Source organism: Neofelis nebulosa, chromosome 1, assembly GCF_028018385.1.
Source record: "Neofelis nebulosa isolate mNeoNeb1 chromosome 1, mNeoNeb1.pri, whole genome shotgun sequence".
Classification (NCBI taxonomy): domain Eukaryota; kingdom Metazoa; phylum Chordata; class Mammalia; order Carnivora; family Felidae; genus Neofelis; species Neofelis nebulosa.
This window is the reverse complement of record NC_080782.1, coordinates 101733807-101754799: the sequence shown is the minus strand read 5'-3', so window position 1 is coordinate 101754799 and position 20993 is coordinate 101733807. Positions and strand designations below refer to the sequence as shown.

At 43.4% G+C, this 20993-nt stretch overlaps 1 protein-coding gene and 1 long non-coding RNA gene across 3 annotated transcripts in view; one reads left to right on the top strand and one right to left on the bottom strand.

Annotated features, from left to right (window-relative positions):
* Nucleotides 1-20993, top strand: part of ARHGEF28 (Rho guanine nucleotide exchange factor 28) — a 306764-nt gene that overhangs the window by 180245 nt on the left and 105526 nt on the right. Inside the window, exon 1 of one of the 2 annotated variants that reach the window (XM_058729762.1) lies at nucleotides 4320-4524. The exons of the other annotated variant lie outside the window; for it this stretch is intronic. Within the exon in view, the coding sequence (XP_058585745.1) occupies nucleotides 4440-4524 (85 nt within the window). The 5' untranslated portion in view covers nucleotides 4320-4439. Of the gene's footprint in view, nucleotides 1-4319; nucleotides 4525-20993 lie in introns of those variants that run through there. 2 annotated transcript variants of the gene reach the window in all.
* Nucleotides 2882-4737, bottom strand: LOC131511762 (uncharacterized). Its single transcript, XR_009261721.1, has 2 exons — nucleotides 4584-4737; nucleotides 2882-4414 (listed from the first exon to the last, which is right to left on the bottom strand). It is a non-coding gene; the product is annotated as an uncharacterized LOC131511762 (long non-coding RNA).

The following is a 20993-nucleotide window of genomic DNA, read 5'->3' as shown; positions in this document are numbered from 1 at the left end:
CAGAGCCCGACACGGGGCTCGAACTCACGGACCGCGAGATCATGACCTGAGCCGAAGTCGGCCACTTAACCGACTGAGCCACCCAGGCGCCCCTCTTTGTGTTTTTTAATGACTTTCCCCCAGAATGCTGTCTAGCAGTGTTAGAAACTATGGTCTCTGGTTGTTAGACAATGGAGCATAATAGGAAAAAAAAAATCTTCCTTCTCTTTCAGTCTTGGTATGATTGTCTGTGAACTTCTTTGCACATTAGCGTGTCTCACCTTAAGAGTGTAAATGCTCTGCTGGCTGAGCTAGCCAGGTACGCTGGCAGGTCTCAGTTTAGAAAAAGCTATCACTCCGGAGGCAAACATAAGAATACTTCAGTGTCTATAATGTAGAAGAGAAATACAGCGAAAGGGAAACTTTATTTAATATTTAAGAGAACGTAATGAAAACTTAAGTTCTTTACTAGTGCCCCATTTGATTCTCACAACTCTTTGTAGTATGGATGTTATGACCTCCTTTTGTATGAAACAAGTGAGGGTCGGAAAGTAACTTGGTTAGGGTTGCTAAATAAGTGACAGAGCCACTGTCTAAGCCTAGATACATAATGGCTCCCCAAACCCATGGTTTTTCTTTTCAGCATCTGACTGCTTAAGAATATGAGTATGACACGGGGAGCCTGGGTGGCTCAGTTGGTTAAGCGTCCCACTTTGGCTCAGGTCATGGTCTCGCAGTCTGTGAGTTCGAGCCCCGCGTCGGGCTCTGTGCTGACAGCCGAGGGCCTGGATCCTGTTTCGGATTCTGTGTCTCCCTCTCTCTCTGCCCCTCCCATGCTCATGCTCTGTCTCTCTCTATTTCTCAATAATAAATAAACGTTAAAAAAAATTAAAAAAAAGAAAATGGGTATGACACAGCTCTCGCACTCCAGGAATTTTGGGGCTTATTGGAGGATGAGAAAATTGTACAGATATTGTAATTCAAATCAAAATATAAATACCCTCTGAGGAAGATTAATTTTACCAAGATTGAAAGGTAGGTAGCATGCCATCATGACACGAGGAGAATGAAGGGAAGCTTCCCTTCTCTGTGGGTCTTGCAGAGAGCCGAAACTTCAGCAGCATCTGCCCTGCATGTTTGTCACCCAATGGAGGTAATTTTCTAAACAAAGGATTTTCTAATTACAGGAGGCACAGTAAGGCTGATGAAATCATTCACACCCGGGCATCATAATAGTTGTATGATAGCGGGTGAGAAAGTGGCCCTTGGGGGACCTACCATTGAATTCCTCCACCTGCAGTTGGAATCAGCCAGAGAAAGCAAAGAATTTAAGCCATTGAATGTGAACGAGATATAAATAACATCTTGAATTGATTTAAATGCAGTCATATTGGTATGACAGGGGACAAAGTTGAGTACTCCAGGAAACATGATAAATGACCCAGATTTGGGAGAAGTTCTTTGGTGAGCAAGAAAATGAACTGGCCTAAAAATAGAAGGATGCAAACAATATTTTCTCTTTCATTTTATGTGGTAACTCAATGTTATATAGCTGGTCAGTGGCAGTAATTTCGTTCTTTAAAAATATTGGTGCATCAAATAAGAATAGAAAATATTGTTAGGCTTCTCACATGTATTTTTTGGGTAGTTCTATTTTATTGTCAGAATAATTTTCACATCAATAATCAAGTGATATGCAATTGGTCACCAAGGACTGTGCTTTGGGGAAAACTAGATTAAGATGGATCTACTTGGCATCTCAGCTACTAGAAATGTGTTTTACAAAGACTTTATCATGTTTCTCTTGGGATTGTCCTGACTTTCTTCTTATCTGTCACCGATGGTCAAGAAGGGAGCAGCTCTAGTAGTTTGTTGACCTGGGATTGATCCTGGTTAAGTGGCTCTAAAACTTTTTTTTTTTTTTAATTTTTTTTTTTAACGTTTATTTATTTTTGAGACAGAGAGAGACAGAGCACGAATGGGGGAGGGTCAGAGAGAGAGGGAGACACAGAATCTGAAACAGGCTCCAGGCTCTGAGCAGTCAGCACAGGGCCCGACGCGGGGGCTCGAACTCACATACCGCGAGATCGTGACCTGAGCCGAAGTCGGACGCTTAACCGACTGAGCCACCCAGGCGCCCCAAGTGGCTCTAAAACTTAACCACGCATGGCAAATGAGAAAGATAATATTATCTCCTGGTCCAACACTTTCATTTCAGTTTGATGATTGTCTAAACAGGTGCACGTTCCCTTTCTTTGGTCTGCAGACATCTCTGAGGCATCCAAGGATCTATGTACATCCGAAGTATTGCCCGGAACCTTGGAGAACAGTGGGCTTTGTCCACTCACCAGTACTGTTGTTTTATTTTGTCAAATAAAGATACTTTTGTGATGAGTAAAACACAACGATACTTTAAAACACTTAACATAAAGCTACGGGAAGTCTTGTGAAGCTACCTATTTTCTGTGGCATAGGGAATGTGGTCAATGGTACTCTAATAGCATTGTATGGTAGCTACAGAAGAGTGTATAGCACTCTTCTACACCTGAAACTAATATAACATTGTGTATCACCTATAGCTGAGTAAAAAAAATTTTTTTAAACACCTATTTTCAATCAGGATATTAAAAATACTACAGAATAACATGTAAAGCTTATCTATCCACAGGTTAATTAAGTGTACATCATTCATTCATCACATGCCCACAGCGTCCCTGGCACGTTTCTAAGCTTTAAAACCTAGAGAATGAATAGAAACACTCACCTTCAAGATTTTATTTTCTTGCTCAAGATCCATGTGGACTAAAACTCTCTTACCTGGTACAAGGCTTGAGAATAATTTATTCTTAGAATTGCACCTAGCTAATTAAGAAAAGTATTTTTCAAATAAAAGGCCACAAAGTAAAACATGTATTAATGTTTATTTTGACTCCGTTGTAATGCTTATGACTGTCTCCTAGTTGCATTTTGTTATATTTGTATGTGGTATTTATGTAGCAAACCATATAAAAACACAACCGCGATTCATGTAATTCTAATTTTGATTTGAATTGGAAATTAAGTGGTTTCTCCCCTTGATCCAGTTCCATCTGGCCCCTCTCACCTGCTCCCCACCCAATCACACGGGATTAGCTATTATGGAGCAGATTACGCATCTCTTTCTGACAGCATGGCATGATCAAGTCAACAATTTGGGAAATAATTGTGGTGAAAAGGAATATTAATTACGACACCTATTGCTATGCTTCAGATCTGCAGAGTCACGCAGGCCTTCATATCGTTTCCACAGTCTTAGTTTATTTGGGTGGCAGATGATGTCACAAAAGAAAACACACCATTTCCTGCTATCAATAATACAAAATAAATGCTTAGAAGAGGCTCCCCTCTGAGACTTGGCATGTGTTTTTTTTTTCTGCCACAGCTCTCGGCTGCTTTGCTTGAACTTCTGTGGGTCCCATGTATCGGTGTGCTTGTGGAGAGCAGGGAAGTGACTGCGTAGTGTTCAGTTTAGGTGGAGGTGGTGATGGGCTTGTACTGAATGCTAATTACCAGAGGCTCATTAAGCGGAACCTGTAGGAACTCTTGGTTTGTGGTAACTTAGTCGCTAGCTCTGTTGAGAGGGACTGTAGGGTTAGAGCCAAGCTCTAAAGGTACCCCAATCCTAAAGATTGAAGTCAAACTTAGTGACAGCTGAAGAATGCCCCCAATTGTGCTGAACACTAGTAGAGGACTTTGCATGTATTTAATGAGTAGAATTGTCTGTAACAGTAAAAGCTTCCAGCTACTGTAGCATTAAAAGTGTAGGGAGACTAGATTGTTAAATGAATTATCAGAGTTGTTTCGGCCCTAGAATCTGAAAATCTGCTGACACTGTCAATGCCATGAAAGAACAGATTGCTCTGGAAAACTCCTCGCCTTGAGTGTGATGGCTTTTATTTGCCTGTGTACTGAGCTCTCTGGCTGTCCACACTTGTAAACCTCAACCTTTACATCACTGTGCAGGGTGGCTTTTCTGTAAACAATACTCCAGCTCCAGAACAAAACAAGTGCATTTGGAGGCTTTTCTTGAAGCACAGGCCGCTCTCTTTGAATTCAGTTACCTTTCTTCTTAATTTCCATTTCCAGCCACAAGAAGAGGGGAGTTAATGATTCATTTGCTCCCAGTGACCTTTTGAATAACTGGACTGTGATGTACCAGTACAACCCTTAGCTGCCTCTCTCTCCTTTTTCATTTCCTTCGTTTGGCTTTAATATTTACAGCCTCCTTCTCAGTCTACATGCCTGGACGCCTAAAGGAAGCAAAACGTTTATTGCCTCTCCCTCCCCGTGTTCGGGAGCTTTTCACCCAGCCCCATTCCTTCCTTTGACATCACACGGTAGACTCGCCTCCTGGCGGGGGACGCCCACAGTTCTTCCTGAGTCTCTCCTGTTGAATCTGTTGATTTAAGCAAAACAAAAAGATGGATTCGGACTCGGACTCCCCCTTTAACTACTCATGGCCTTCCTTCCCCAAAATGAAGATTCGGCGGAGGGCGTCCAAACAAGGTAGATCCCGGAATCTTTTATTTCCCTCAGAGCCAAGCTAGGGATTTTCGTATTCTTACCTTTCTTTTCCTCATTGCTTTGCCAGACTGTTGTCTGATGAACTGCAAGTTTATACATGTCTTTATAAAACTCTAACTCTAAAAATACTTTGCAGATAGGCTTCTGAGGTAAACCTACGGGTTCTTAGGTTCCTTTCACTTTGACTCTGCCTTTGTGCTGAATTATGCACGTGCAATTCTCTTTTTTAAAAAAAAAGTGTGTGGGAGGGAGTTTAGTACAAGGTAAATGTTTCAGACTCACTTTATCGGAGTTACCTTGGAGTTACCTTGATAATGGAGAGTCCTGTTGATTTAAAGAACTGTGTACATATTCAGTATCCAGTTTCTGCTTCTTTGGTATTTGTTTTCAAGTGGGTGGTTTTTTTGTTTGTGTTTGTTTTTAATTCTTTGCCTAAGAAAAGTGTTCCATTTTATACTGTTGATTTTATAGTCGTTCTAAGAAAGGGATTTTAAGGAAGCGATTTAAACAAGAAAGCCTGTGCATCTCCAGGGGATATAGTCCTACATTAAAAAGTTTATTACTAATTAGCAAGAGTACAAAACGCTTTACTGTCGGAGGAAAAGTCATTTATTTGTAGCATGATTAATAACGCAGTCAGTTTATACCACTTATTCCCCCTTGCAACTCATTCTTATCGTACAGTCCTTGGAAATCTAGGGACAAGTTAGTGTTAGGGTGTAGTGAGGTATCCTGAATATTTACTGCCCCATCCCTGGCCCTCAGCAGGTGACAATTGTTGTTTTCTGAGGTTTACCAGAGCAGGAAAGGTAGTCCTCCATTCTGCCCCTTATCTTAGGTGGGGAGTTATGTGGTTATGTTTTTAATTCAAGGACAAGGGAACATTTTCATGAGCTTGAAGGCAGAAGAGCTGTTTCTGAAAGTGGACTGTCCCTGTAGCATTGTTAGGGAGCAGAATTCTGTATTCTCTAGAACAGGATGACCTACGGAATCACCCTGGGCAAATTTTGGCTGAGAAAAATGGAGGCTGGCAGTTGTCAACATAGCTGGTTTGCCTCAAGCACCTTTTTCCTTCTAAAATAAAATAGAGGGGTGATAATTTGTGTGTGTGTGTGTGTGTGTGTGTGTGTGTGTGTGTGTGTCCCCTTTCTCTTTGGCTGGGGTCAAGACCACCCCCAGGATTAACATTGGTTAGACATCCAGAGGTGGTAGAAAGCCTCAACCTTAACAAAGTCCCCTTACGGCTCTGCTACCATCCTTGAAAATCTCGTACTGGGGACTTAAAAAAATGTTGTACAACATTCCACTTTTCTGTTTGAGTTTTAAAACTTAATTTCTTCTTTGGGGCAAGGGACCATGATAAATGCAACTTACCATTAAATCGTTCAGGAGGAAAAACTTTACCTAAGAGAGAGCACAAGCACGTGCATGTAAAAGCAAGCTCAGGCATATACAGAAAATGGAGTAAAATGTTAACAATAGATAAATCTGGGTAACGATAATATAATGGTGTTCTTTGTGCTATTTTTCTAACTTGTCTGGAAGTTTGAAATTACATCCAAATAATTTAAAAAAATGTTTTTAATGTTTATTTTTGAGAGAGACAGACAGACAGAGTGAGCTGGACAGGGGCAGAGAGACAGGGAGACACAGGATGTGAAGCAGGCTTCAGGCTCTGAGCTGTTAGCACAGAGCCCGATGTGGGGCTCCAACTCACAAACTGTGAGATTATGACCTGAGCCGAAGTCGGATGCTTAACTGACTGAGCCACCCAAGTGCCCCCCACCACCCCGAATAATTTTTTATAAACTTCTAAATTACTTAAAGTGGGGAGATACACTATGTCATTAATTCTTTGGAGTGTTACTCTGGTATGGTGAGAACTGCTTGAAGGCAGGTCGCTGTTCTGTAGGATTATTAGATCTTTGTGCTCGTTTAACCTCATTCCAGCTTGGGGAATAATCTTCGTATGTTTTTGTGCCTGGTAGACTGAGTGGATGTCTGTGTTTCTGGGGACCTGCATAGCCTCACAATTGGGAGAGATGTGGGATTAACGATGAGGAGGCCGGTGGAGAAGTTTGTGAGTCCACTGGGGGTGTAGGGCACACATTAATCACGCTGCCCTTTGAAATCTAAAATTGGAACACAGCCAGTGTGAGGTACAGCAAAAAGTCACAACATAGCTATGTTAAACTATATTAAACTCAGTTAAAGTGAAAGCTGGTATTTGGGATTCGAAAATCATAAACTATTTGCAGATAATAAATGACAAGTGGAAATAAAATTGATAGCAGAGAATCGTCTGTGTCTCCTGCTTGCTTTTTTCATTAAATGATGATGGCCGATGGGGGCCTGGGTGGCTGAGTTGGTTAAGCATCCAACTCTTGATTTCAGTTCAGGTCATGATCTCATGGTTTGTGAGATCAAGTACCCATGTCGGGCTCTGTGCTGTTAGTGCAGAGTCTGCTTGGGATTCTTTCTGTGCCTTTCCCCTGCTTGTGCATGTGTGCATGCTCTCTCTCTCTCTCTCTCTCTCTCTCTCTCTCAAAATAAATACACTTAAATGATGACGGCCTAGTTGTGAAGAGTGGGTTTGGTCACACTGCAGTGTTGGCTCGACAGAGTCCCAGAACCATATGCCTTAGAGGTGACCTGGTCTCCCTGCCTCGTTTTATAGATGAGGGTTATGGGCCCAAAGAGGTGAAGTGATGGAGAAGTATGTGTTCAACAGGCATTTCCAGAATAGCAGGCATTGTCGTAGAAGGTGGGGCAAAGTGGTGAACCAGACAGGTACTGTCCCTGCTTACAGGGATCTTAGCACTAAGGATGGATTGCACATCTCACAACACCTGGGCATGCTCTGTCTGTATACTGGAAGAAACACTAGGAAACTGGATTTTTTTTCAGCCCAGTGGCCTGTTTGTGCCAGAACTGTTGTCTCTGGTCTCTTGTAGGGTTACCTAATTATCATCGGTCTTTAAAACTAAGGTGGCTTGTATTTCTTGCTCTTTCTTCTAGTTATCACCAACATCATTCTTAGAAGCTAAGTTCTGGTCACTTGGGAAGTCAGGAAGGAGGTTTGGAGACTTGGGATTTCTGCCTTATTAGCAAACTTCTCATATTTTGTTGGTAATACTATTGTTTTTGGTAAATATTTATTTTGAGATAGAGTGCACAGGCAGGGAAGGAGCAGAGAGAGAGGAGAGAGAGAGAGAGAAAGACCTAGAATAAGCAGGCTCCAGACTCTGAGGTGTCAGCACAAAGCCCGATGCAGGGCTTGAACTCGTGAACCATGAGACCATGACCTGAGCCGAAGTTGGCTGCTTAACCAAGTGAGCCACCCAGGCACCCCAGAAATATTCTCTTTTATTCACTCTGATTTCTCTGTCCTGATCCCCCTAGTTAGTATTCTGTCTTTTAATACTCCATCTTGTCCTTATTATCACCATTCTCTAATAGACACACATACACATTCCTGGTTTGTTTAGAGAGCTGGGAAAATAGAGAAGGTTTGGTAAAAACAGGAAAGCGAGATGAGCAGAAACCCAATACCTACATCAACTAAAAAGTGAATATAGTGCTTTCTTCCCCTCATGCTGTCAGCATGGAAGAGAAAAGGACTTAGAAGCAGTGCCTTTGGAAATGGCCACGTCTAGAAGGGAATGTGACGTAAGCGGAGGGTGCAAGCATTTAAAAAACAAGCTGCCTCAGAAGTATCCTGGGATTCTTGAAAGTTGCCCCTTGTCATTTCATGGCCAGGACAGGCTGTACTGGGATCTGTGTGGTTAATGATTGGGGTGGGCTAGAATCCTTGACCGTTCTGCTTCAGAGACTCGAGGAATGCCTGGACTCTTGTTTCGTTGGTTTCGGTAGGAGATTGAACCAAGGAAATTAATGTTTATAAATCAAAGGTGAAAAAATCCAGGGATTGGACCTTACCTAAGTTAACCATAATTATTCTTCAGTCTTTAAGATGTATTCTTTAATTCGCATCACCAGGGCCCAGAAAATGTTCAACTGTTCTTTGTGTGTTTCATCCACTTAGGCAACTTCTGTCACTCTCCTACTCCAGTTTATGTCCTGTGCCTCTCTAGTTACACGAAGTATGAAAGAGGGCTTTTGCCCCCCTGTTTGCTCGTGAAAAACTGGTCTGTTGTTGCCAAAGGAGGCAGTGCCTATCAGAAAGCTTCACAACCTTGGAGAGCTTAGACAGTACCATGTTTTCTGTAGCTACAGTCAAAATAAGATTTGTGTGGCACTTAATTATTCATCATAGCCACCGTTAACTAAGCTGTGGTAGGCGCCGTACATAAATGATACCTGATTCTCGAAATAACTCTGTCAGGTGGCTACTACCTCTGGCTTCCAAGCGAGGAAACTGAAGCTCAGTGAGTTTTAAAGTGATTCCTGTGGCTGTGCTGGGAAGTGCAGGGAACAGTAACCAATGGTGGAATAAGGAAGGAGAGTGAATACATAAGTGATGTCCAGATAAAGCATTTTTCACGTGACTTAGTTTGTAAAAGATCTGTATGTTAAATAGGTGCAGTTATCTGCTTCTTTTATTTGTTGGGGGCTGTGAGGCTCATAGTAGGGAAATGAGGGATCCAAGATCAGAGCTAATAAGTGAAGAGCCAGTCCTACATCAAGGACATTGACTTGAGAGGTTTCGTTCCTCTCGGGTTGTTGTACCCCGCTTGGTGGAGGAGAACTTCCGTGAGTAGCTCCCTACATTCAAAGGGTGCCATTTTGTCTCTCCATATTAGCTACTCCCTCTTCTGTGAATCATTGACTAGAAAGAGAAGTAGCAGTGAAAACCTGGGAGGAGCAAAGTGGTAGAGGGGTTTCTACGTCTTTGTAGATCCGTTCCCTTATGTATATAGTAGTGCCACACATTGTCGTTTGGGTGGGAAGAGATGAACACATGTGTGCCGTGCTAGGTGTTGCGCTGAGGAGAGAAAGAGGCAGGGTGCCTTGAGAAGAGGATGGGATGGGGGAGCTTCCAGTGTGTCCTGGAAAGTTCACAGGTTTGTATCAGACAGAAAGATGAAGTTGGAGTGAGTTTGCTGGCAATGGACACAGAATCATCCCAGCACTGTTTGGGCCTTTCCTGTGAGCTCATTGAGGAGGGAAGGTACATAGCCTGAAAAATAATCCCCTGATGCAGTGAGTATTCAAAGTATGATGACATTTCAACAGGTTGAAAGGTAATTTTTAAAGGCGAATGACTTGTATATCATGGCTTTACTCGTTCTGGTCCATGTTTTCCTTTCTTCCTTTCACGAAGTTTCTTTGAACATATGTGTAGACTTCCGTGTGCCTGTGTGTATTCAGTTCTGGAATTCCCCAAAAAGATGCCTGACCACCATCGGGGGAATAGGTCACCACAGAAATCCTTATTGAGGAAGAGAAACATTTTATTGAAGGTGACATAACCTGCTAAGATTTTGTTGGTTCACAATGAAGATACTGTCTAACTGGAGAGCAGGGTGGTTTTAGTTTCAGAGTCTGCTTGGAAACCTTGGTCGGCAGAGGAAAGGATGCCAGTTACGAGCCCCTTGCCAAACAACATAGGGAGCCTCATGGCTCCCTTTAGTTAAACAAATACTTGGCCACATTTTTGAAACTGATTTTTTTTTTCTTTTTGGGGGGGTGGTTTAAATTCTTGGGCGAGGTGATTTCTACACTAATCCCTGTAAGTGGAAGGGAGGAACTATTCGAATTTATCACCCCATGTTTAGGGACTCCTCCCTACCTCTCAACTTTGGGGCAAGAACTAGTAGTTGTTTATTCAGATATATATATTTTTTTAACATTTATTTATTTTTGAGACAGAGAGAGAGCATGAACAGGGGAGGGGCAGAGAGAGAGGGAGACACAGAATCTGAAACAGGCTCCAGGCTCTGAGCTGTCAGCACAGAGCCCGACGCGGGGCTCGAACTCACGGACCGTGAGATCGTGACCTGAGCTGAAGTCGGACGCTTAATCGACCGAGCCACCCAGGCGCCCCTGTTTATTCAGATATATTAAGGCAGAAAGTGATAAATCCCGTAGAAGTCAGGAAAAATTACTGTTGAAGTTCAAGGCAAAGAGTTCAAGCTGAGGGATGTTGGTTTGAAAGGGCTGTCATTTTAATAGCCTGTGGTGACCTGGTGGGGTTTTAATAGGTAAGTGATCCCTCCAAAGGGGCAGAGTCAGACTACAAAGAATGTATTAAAGTGATGGAACATATCCCAGACTCATACACTGTTGACTCCTGGGGTTATGGACATGAAGAGTGACGGCAAATGTTGCATGGGCCTAGATAATTATTCTTGTCGGCCTACCATCCTCCTTCCCTTTGCTGAACATTCAGATTATTTCGAGGGTGGCCCCTCCACTGTTCTGGCCATAGGTCCAAATGATGCTGGCACCTTCTCATGTGACCTTGCCTTCTTCGATGCGGTGGGCTGGGCATCATCCCACTCAGACTGAACCAATCATAGTGCCTCTCCTTGGTCATTGAGAGTCCCTCTTTGGGATTCTTCAGATTGGGGTTAGGAGGGACATACTGCCTTTCATGGGAGGCAGTGCTGGAAGGTGGGAGTAGAGGCCGTTTGCTGGGAGAAAGCAGTCTGTGGTAGGAGGAAACGCTGAGGACTACATGTAAAGAGAGAAGCAGTTGCGTGATAAGGTCCTGCTAGGTTCCAGGCCCTTGCTCTCTTCTCTGAGGTCCTGTTGTGGCCCAGGTGCCTCCCTCTCAAGGCTTGGTTGTTAAATTCCCTTGGTTCTGTGACATGTCCTCACATGCTTTCAGTAAATCTTTTCTCTCCCTCTTTTATTTTTATGAGATTATGTATGTAATCTCTCAACTTGTTCTGTAAGACACAGATTGAAGGTTTTTTTTTTGTTTGTTTTTCTGCAAGACCTCTGAATTCCCTGAGTTCATCATTCTTCTTAAAAATTTTTAGAATTTATTTTCTCATTATGATAAGTGTACTCTTTAATCCCCATCTCCTCTTTCCCCCATCTATCCATCCACCTCCCCTCTGGTAACCATCGGTTGGTTCTCTCTTTCTTTCTTTCTTTCTTTCTTTCTTTCTTTCTTTCTTTCTTTCTTTCTTTCTTTCTTTCTTTCTTTCTTTTTAATGTATTTTTTTTTAGTGTGTGTGTGAGAGAGAGAGAGAGAGAGAAAGAGAGAGGGAGAGAGGGAGAGAGGGGCAGAGAGAGGGAGTAAGAGATTTCTAAGCAGGCTCCTCACTGTTAGCACAGAGCCTGATGCGGGGTTTGATTCCATGAACCGTGAGATCATGACCTGGGCTGAAATCAAGAGTCAGACACTTAACCCATTGAGCCACCCAGGTGCCCTGTGGAGTCCGTTTCTTGATTTGTCTGTCGTTTTTGTTCCTTCACTCATTTATTTTGTTTCTCAAATTTCACATATGAACGAGCTCATATGGCATTTGTCTTTCTCTGACTTTCTTTGCTAAGGATTATAACCCCTTGCTCCATCCATGTTGTTCCAAATGACAAGATTTCATTTTTTTTAATGGCTGAGTGATAGTCCATTATGTATATACAGCACATCTTTTTTATCCATTCATCGATTGATGGACAGCTGGGCTGCTTCCACAATTTGGAACGAATGATGCTGCAGTAAACTTATCCTTGCCACTTTGGCTTTTGCATGTTTTTATTATAGCCCCTTCATTGGTGCGTTGCAGCTAGTATTGAATGTCTCACGCTAAGACAGTGAATTCCTTGAGGACAGAGCCGGGTGACCTGTTTTCACAACTCTACTGCTTGGATCACAGAAGTAAATATTTAAAGCATATTTTGGCACAAATTTACTCACACTATACTCAGATACTTTTTCATTTTGTCTTGGTTCCTTTATTTTGCCTGTAATAGAGCTGATATTGTTATGAAGTCCTATACTCCAGACGGTGGGGAGGGGAAAGGATGTATTTAGTCTAATACAGAAAACTTGGTATGATGTAATAATAGAAACCATTATTTTTGCTGTTCAGTCTCTCCAAGTAAAATATCCAGTTTATCCAATTTCTTTCTGATCCTCCTCTTTCTGGCCAAGCTGGTATAGAATGTGATTTTTCTGGTGAGGATGGGGGCATTTAAAAGAGGCCTAATTTTTGAATGTCCCGTGGGTCCTCCTGGTATCTGCTGCAAATCTGTTGGCCTGGGCTCTTCCCTAAGGCATGAATGTTTTTTATGGGGTGCCATGACATCTTTGACCAATGTCCTGCAACTGTATCCTCTCCCTGGTGTTAGTCTAGATTTCTCCTGGTGACTTCTCCTTCACTGACTTGGCCTCACCCTTGTTATACTATATAAAACTTGGGATCTCTGTCCCAGGCTGCTGGCTCGGGTGTTTCTCTAGAGATATCTGCTCCAGGGTCCTTTCCTTGGTGCTGTGGCGGGCCCATGGCAGGCCACAAGTACTCTACTCAGCCATTAATACTCCTCTCACAGTCCTGTGGGATCTTAGGGACCCATTCCCCCCACTTAGGCAAGTGGGAGCAGCTTGGGAAAGCTGGCCCTGCTGCTTGACCTCACTCTCCCACTAAGTGTTCTTGGCAGTGGTTTCCCTTGTGATGGTGTGGGGCAGTCTGTAAGGTGGTCTCCTTCAGAGCCCCATGTGGAAGTACGAAAGCCCATCAACGCTGAGTTCCCCCCAGGCAAGGAAACCACATGTCTCATTTCTTTGATCTCTTTTGTCCCTGCCAATGAAAACCCCGTTATGAATTCTAACAAATGTCATATCCAGCTATCATTCATACTAATTTACCCAGGGGTTCCCAGAGTTGCTCAGGATTCTGAATCCTTTCAGAAATCAAGTAGAGTTTCCCATCTGGGAGAAACCCAGAACAGTTAGGAGGAATGCCAAGCAGTGCTTGGCTTTCATCATTGATTGATTGATTCATTCATTCATTCAATCGACATGTTGTTGAGCACACAAAAATAAGTGAGAGGTATTTGGAAGCTGGTAAGAGAGTAGATTTTAAAAGTTCTCATCACAAGAAAAAATATGTGTATGAGGATGGATGTTAACTGGACTTATTGTGAGCATTTTGCAATATATACAAATATCAAGTCCTTGTTATTCACCTGAAACTAATGTCATTGATCCCCCCCAAAAGTGAAAGGATTTACATTTTAGTGGAGAATTCTCCATTTCATTAACATAGTTCCTTTTTGGTAGTGGAACTTAGTTACTTTTGGGGATGTTAAGTGGGGCAAAAACACATAGCTCTACAGATGGGTGCTGGAGAATTGGAGCTCCATGTGACTTCTGAAGTGGATATAATCATTTTTATGTGCCATTGTTTTTTTTTTTTTCTATAAGATAATCCAGGATATGAATTATTCATAGGGTTTCTTGTGATGATGACATATAGGAGTATCTTCCTTATCAGTTAGTTTGTATTTTTTCTCTACAGTTAACAGGAAAGGTCTTGTCAAAGTCCTGCCAGTTTATTTGACGTCTTTCACTTCTGTCCTGGTGGTTGTATGATGTGCTCTTTTTTTCCCCCTTCGGTTTACTTGGTGCTCCTTTGTGTAGACTAACTTGATTTAGGCCTCAGCTACATCAAGAAGGAAAGGAATTGCTGGGCCACCTGGCTGGCTCAGTCGGAGGAGCATGAAACTCTTGATCTTAGGGTCTCGAGTTCGAGCCCCATGTTGAGCGTAGAGATGACTTAAAAAAAAATAAAAATTTTTAAAAAAGGAAAGGAATTGCTGGTTAAGTCTAATCACAACACATGACTGAACATGTCCCAGATAGCTTGGGAGAAGCCAGGGTGGAAAGGGTGGAAAAAAGTTACATAGTTGAACTGCTTTTGCACACATAAACATAGGTGCTCTTGAAGGCTACTTTGTGTTACTATAATTAGGAATGAGAACTTGGAAAGATTTGGGAGAAAATTGTTACTGTTCTCCAAGAACAATGTTTTCTTGCTCTCTTCAGCCTTCTCTGAATCCCCGCCCCCCCCCCCCCCCCCCCTCGCCTCTGGTGTATGACCAGGAAAAGGCCTATTCTCTTCTTGGATAATTTTGATAATGAGGTCTTTCAGAACAGCAGAATAGGGCTTCTTTTAGGATCTGATTTTAGAGTACCAAGTTGTAACTTGTTATTTAGAAAGGCTTTTAAATTGTTGTTCTGAGGGAGAGGGCTAGAAAAACAGCTTTCACCTCAGCACCTTTGGAATCCCTTGACTTTTGTCCTCAGCTCTTACTGTTAACAGAATAGGTCGAGAGGTCTGATCTTATCCCAGGGCTCCCTTTTCTTTCACAGGATCCCAGGAGGCTGAGGAAGTTCTGAGGATGAAGTAGGCATTTGGACCAACGTTAGAACCACTCTATTTTGGTAGATAGAGGTTCCCTGGATTCTCCCAGCCATGCCTTGGTGTACACGCACATCTTCGGAGTAACTTCATTTTACATTATGACCCACAGGAAATTCCTGGGCTGGGGATAATTTTAGAATGTGGATGGCTCTTTTCTGTAACCTCAAGTCCAACTCAGAAGGATGAGGCCAAGAGATTTTTCCAGGCCAAGACTAATATCAGGAAAATCCTAAGAGAAACTTAGAGGAAGAATAAGCAAGGAGATAAATGGCAGTCTAGCCCTGAAAATGTTCCTTTTCACTTAGGACGGTGAGTGTTTTTCATCCTTGTGGAACACCCGGAGACCATTGACAGAAAGGGCTACTGTAAGTTTCAGAATTTGGCAAAAGTTCTCTTTCAAGTTGGGAATCAGGGGCTAGTGTGCTGCAGTGAGAAAGGCTGTCTCATTGGGCCCCATTTGCATTCTGGTTCTGTCACTTAATAGCTTTAGTGGGTTAGTCATTCTCTTTGGGCCTCACCTTCCTTGTCTACAAAGCCAACATGATAACATCTCAGGTGGCTAGGGAGAGTTGGGCTCGCAGATGGGCCGGAACAGTCCTATGTACTCCTGCAGAAAACACTTCCAATTAATGCATTTACACGGGTATTATCTGATACGGTCGGTTTACTGATTACCTGGTATTTTGCCTGAGATTGCACAGCCGTTCTTTCACATGGGCACATTTTTAAGACACAGCCTATTTCTTCCTTTGTTTTACGTGTAAAAACGGTTACTGTTAGAACTCGAGAAAATATGGAAAGTAAAGAGTTGAAATTAAAAGCCACTTTGTTGTACTCCATTACCTAGAAGAGAGCAGCTAACATCTCCGTGTATCTTTCCAGTCTTGCTCTCACTTACCTTGTACGTTGTTGCGTGGCTGAACAAAATGAAATCCTTTACTTACTGTTCTATGAATGTTTTCTCAGTGAGACTCAGACTGTCTTATTCTGGCAGCAGATCTACAGAGGCAGAAAGCATGGGCTCAGGAAGTGAACAAACACACGTAGGCACAAGTCATATTGTAACACATTAATGAAAGTTCCTAATGGGAAAATGCCAGACATTGCTGAAATGCCATTTTATTTAGCTCAAGTGGGGTACTCAGTAAGCCCAGTTATTAAATAAAGTATTTTGAACCAGCTAGCAGAGTGCCTGCGTGGAGCTGCCGTTGACTAGTTTGGGGAAGTTATTTAAATGGCACCACGGTTTCTCACTCTGTAAAAATGGAAATAAGAAATAGTACTGTTTCAAAGGATCGTTCTGAGGATCAAATGAGCCATTAAATGGAAATGATACAGTGCCTGGTTTAGAGAAAGCATTGTATCAGTGTTAACTGTAATAGCAGTGTTATCTAGTATAATTACCTGTTATGGAGCAGGTGTTTAATAGATGCTGATTCTTGGAGTACCTAGTGTTTTTCTTGTCTCCATTTTAATGTTTTGGGTTTCTTTCCCCTGATCTTCCTAGTACCTTTACCTTGCAAATCTGCCTGATCGTCCATTGTTCCTTTAATAAAAGAGTGATCACCCGGTTTTTTTTCTTTTTTTAACATTTATTTATTTTTGAGACAGAGAGAGACAGAGCATGAACGGGGGAGGATCAGAGAGAGGGAAACACAGAATCCAAAACAGGCTCCGGGCTCTGAGCTGTCAGCACAGAGCCCGACGCGGGGCCTGAACTCACGGACCGCGAGATCATGGCCTGAGCCGAAGCCGGCCGCTCAACCGACTGAGCCACCCAGGCGCCCCCACCAGGTTTTTAAAATAAAGAGAAGAAAGAGGAATTCTTGGGCTGCCGCTGCCCGCGGGCACATCGGATGGTGTTGCACAGGAAGCGCCTGCCACCTGCAGTGTTCCGCTCAATGGGAGAATCTGTTTTTAGCTCAGACCCCAACCAGGAAGTTGCTTGTCCTACCAGGAGGAACGAAATAAAACTTCTGTCTCCAGAGTGTGATACATCAGATAGGACAAAACACAGAGGGGAACAGGCAGGAAGGGCTCAGAGAAGGAGAACAGCTTGTGGCTGTTTAGAGCCTGGTTAGGGGACCTCCTGGGGAAGTGGTCTTATAATGACTGTACTTAAAGATATTTTTAAGAGCCTGAGATGGAGGCTGAGGGACCTGGGCAGGGCCCAACAGGTAGCACGGTGGCTGGTATTCAGTAGACACTCAGTAAATGTTGGAAAAGGGAATGAAGGAATGAATGGAAAAAATAAGAAAGCAATACTCCCCTCACAACCAGGTGTAGAGCAAGAACAGCTGAGCAGCTCGCAAGAAAACTTACAGAATCTGAGGAAATTTGTCAGGTGGGAAAGGAATAGTCTCTTAGTTGTACCTGGTACAAGGTTTCTCTTTTTAATGAAGAGTATTCACGCCTTCAGATAATATTTATTAAGTATCTCTTATGTACTTGACATAGTTCTAGGCCCTGGGGATATAGTGGACAAAGCATTCAATGTCACTGTTCTGAGGGAGTTTACATTCTAGTAGAAGGAAACACAATATATAATAAATACATAATGTGTTAGGTGATGATTAATGGTATAAGGGAAAAGAGAGCAGGTGGTTGGGGGAGGTGTTGTTTTATATACCTAATGGCCTGGGAGAGCCTGTTGGATAAGATAACATTTGAGTAAAGAGCTGATGAAAGTGAGGAAGCAAAGCATCTGGTTATCTAGGGGAAGAACAATCCTGGTAGAGAGTATAGCAAGTGCAAATGGCCGGAGGCATGGAATAGCAAGGACAGTGTAGCTGGAGTAGAGTGATTGGTAGGCTTCAGAGAGGTTGGGTGAGTGTGGAGAGAGGGCAGATGGGATAAGTCTGATATTGTGATTTATAGTAGGAAGTACATATTTGGGCTTTCTCCTGTTTCTGGCAAAGAGTTCCTAAAACTGTTAGAATGTCCTAAGTAGTGAACGTGATAAAGACGTGACTTTTGGACCTAAGATTTGAGGGCTAGTTGCCAGGAGAACGGGCCGTGTGATTACAAGGTTGGAACTTTTAGTGCCCCCCCCCCCCCCAGCCCTGCCCCTGCCTCCCGGGAGGGGGAAATGGGCTGAAGATTGAGTTCAGTCACCAATGGCCAAAAAAAATTTTTTTAATGTTTATTTTTGAGAGAACACGTGCACGTGCAAGAGAGAGAGAGAGCGGGCGAGCTGTAGAGGAGAAGAGAGAGAGGGAAACATAGAATCCAAAGCAGGCTCCAGGCTCCCAGCTGTCAGCGCAAAGCCTGACTCGGGACTCAAACTCATGAACCGCGAGATCATGACCTGAGTCAAAGTGAGAGTTTTAACTTACTGAGCCACCCACGCATCCTACCAATGGCCGAAGATTTAATCAATTTAATCAATTCAGAGAGCTTCTGGATGGAAAACAGGAAGAGGTGTCAAGATAGCATTGCACTGAAAGAACATAGAAGGTCCCCATGCCTTGCCCTATGCATCTCTTCCACGTAGCTGTTCCTGAGTTATATTCACTTCTAATAAACCAGAAGTTGAATTAGTAAAATGCTATTCTCAGGTCTTTGAACCTCTCAGGCAAATTAATCACACCTAAGGAGAGGGGCTCGAGGCAACCTCTGATTTATAGCTAGTTGGTCGGAAGTGTAGGTGACAAGCTGGACTTGCATCCGGTTGAACCGGGGGTGGGGAGCAGTCTCCTAAGGACTGAGCCTTTAACCTGTGGATTCCGATGTTATCTCTGGGTGGAGAGTGTCAGAACTGAGTTTGATTGTAGAACGCTCCATTGGTGTCTGCGAGTTGCTTGCATGTGTGGGGATATACCTTCCTCAGACACGCCCTGCCCATGTTAAAGTGGGTCCTAGAGCCATCTTAGTAAGTAAGGCACGGTAGGTTGGAGTAAAGTTTGGCTTGTACTGAAAATGAGATGGGTAGCTACTGGAGAATTTTGCAGAGTCAAGACATGATTTGGTTTTCTTTGTAAAGAGATTGCCTTTGTATGTTGCAGAGGGCAGGTTGTCAAGGGCAGAAAAGTGGAAGCGAGGGGGCCAGTTAAGGGGACACTGATCTTGCAATGGGCTTGAGCACGAGATGGTGGTGACTCACCTTGGCAGGGCAGTGGCTGGAGGTGGAAGGAAAAAAAAGGCCGGACTGTGGATCTGTTGGGTTGTGAAAGAGAACAGTCACGGCGACTCCGAGGAAAGGCAGAGTTGCCCTTCACTGTAAGGAGCACGTGGAGAAGGGAGAAAGTCAGGAGTTCTGTTTTGCACTCGCGGATGTTGGACAACTCTGTGGAGATGTTAAGGACATGGTTGTGATTCAGGGGAGAGGTTGGGGTCAGAGGTGAAACTATAGGAGTCATTATCATATAGTGATCTGTGAGACCATGTTGTTAGATGATCCAGGGGATGTGGGAGAGGGAGAGAGAAAGGCAGAGGGAATGTGACGATTGATCCTAGGACCCTGCAACCTGCCAAAATTTAGAAGATGAGGGAGACTGAGAAGGGAGGGTGAGAGAGAGAGAGAGAGAGAGAGAGAGAGAGAGAGAGAGAGAGAGAAGGTAGGTTTGTCCTGGAGGCAGAGGGGAAAAGAGCAATGAGCTGTGTCAAATGCTATCCTAGGTCACATAAGGTGAGCAGGGAGAACTGACCACTAAGTTCTGGGGGCACAGTCTCAGTGGGGTGGAGGTGCCGGGAACTGAACTCTCAAACATCCTTTACCCATCTCATGGTAGTTAGTCATTCTCAATAAATCCTCTATGCATCGACTGCTGGGTTTAAAGCCCAGTTAAACGAATGGATGAGGGAAAGAAACCAACCTGCCCGGCCAATGTAAAGAGATACCGGGACCCAGAGGCCCTCTGCTGACCATGGCAGGCAAGAGCTGGGCCCCCAGAGTGGGCCAAACCAGGTCAGCAGCACATTTGCAAAAGGCTGCCTTAGCCGGCCTGGTTCGTGTCTGGGTGTGGGTCTCTTACATAACCAGGCAACTGGGCCGCTTTTTCCTTAAGCTGCAAGGCCCTTAGCTTAGGGAGGGAGGGTTGGATTTCATTAGAACTCAGGTTGCAGAGGCCCTGCACTGGTCCGTGCTATTAACTATTCCCTGCCCACTTGGAGGTAGTTGTAAATATCAGAAACAAGAGAGGTATTTGCAGCTGCTTTTCCCCTCTCCCCCTTACTAGCTCCCCTCCTTGTGGGTGAAATACATTTATTCACATTTGTCTCTCGTGTCACCAAACCAGAGCGTCTAGTATAGCAAAGAAGTGCTGATGCAAACTTCTGTTTCAGGGGAGTCCTTGTAGAGTTCCATAGATCACATTACAGAGCAGGGAGCATAATGGGAGACGAGAATGCTGGGGACCCACTTGGCGTTGGTGTTTATTCTCTAGGCACTCTGCAGTGAGAACCTGGCCCAAGGCCACTTGATCATGTTGGAACATCATAGTTTCTGAAATCCTTCCTTTGTTCTTGGGAAACACTGTCTCTGATTGTCTGACTTTATTCTTTGTTCTTTTATAATCTCCCCTCTTTCGTGAGCTTTCATGCTTGAGTTGCTGGAGGTAAATCATATGGACAGTTGTTTAACTTTGTTTTTTGGTTGCCATTTTCAGGATGAACTTGGCAAAATTTCTTAACGTGAGCTAAATCTGAAGTGCGGGAGTTGCAACATTTTAAAAGCTCTTCGTGTAGGAAATGGAATGTTTTGAAAATTCCAATTTCCTAGGGTTGGTTTTAAACATGTAGAGTTATAACCAAGGTAGACATCATATTATTAAAGAAGCAAAACTATGGTAAAGTATCAAAACCCTACAACCTCATTTACTTGTATGGTAGTAGCGAGCATTTATATAGGGCTTACTTTGTGTCAGATCATGTCCAATCAGTTAAAATGTTAAATCACTTCATCCTGATGATCATCCTAGGAGATAGGTTATCATACCTGTTTTACAGATCAGGAAATGGAGGTGTGGAGAGGTTGAGTAACTCGCCCAGGGTCACACAGCTAATACATGGTGAAGTAGGGCTTTGAATTCAAGCAGCCCAATACCTTTGCTCTTAATAAACTGGAGTACGTTGTTCTTTGCCAGGTTAAAATTTGCAGCCATTTGGGTGGGC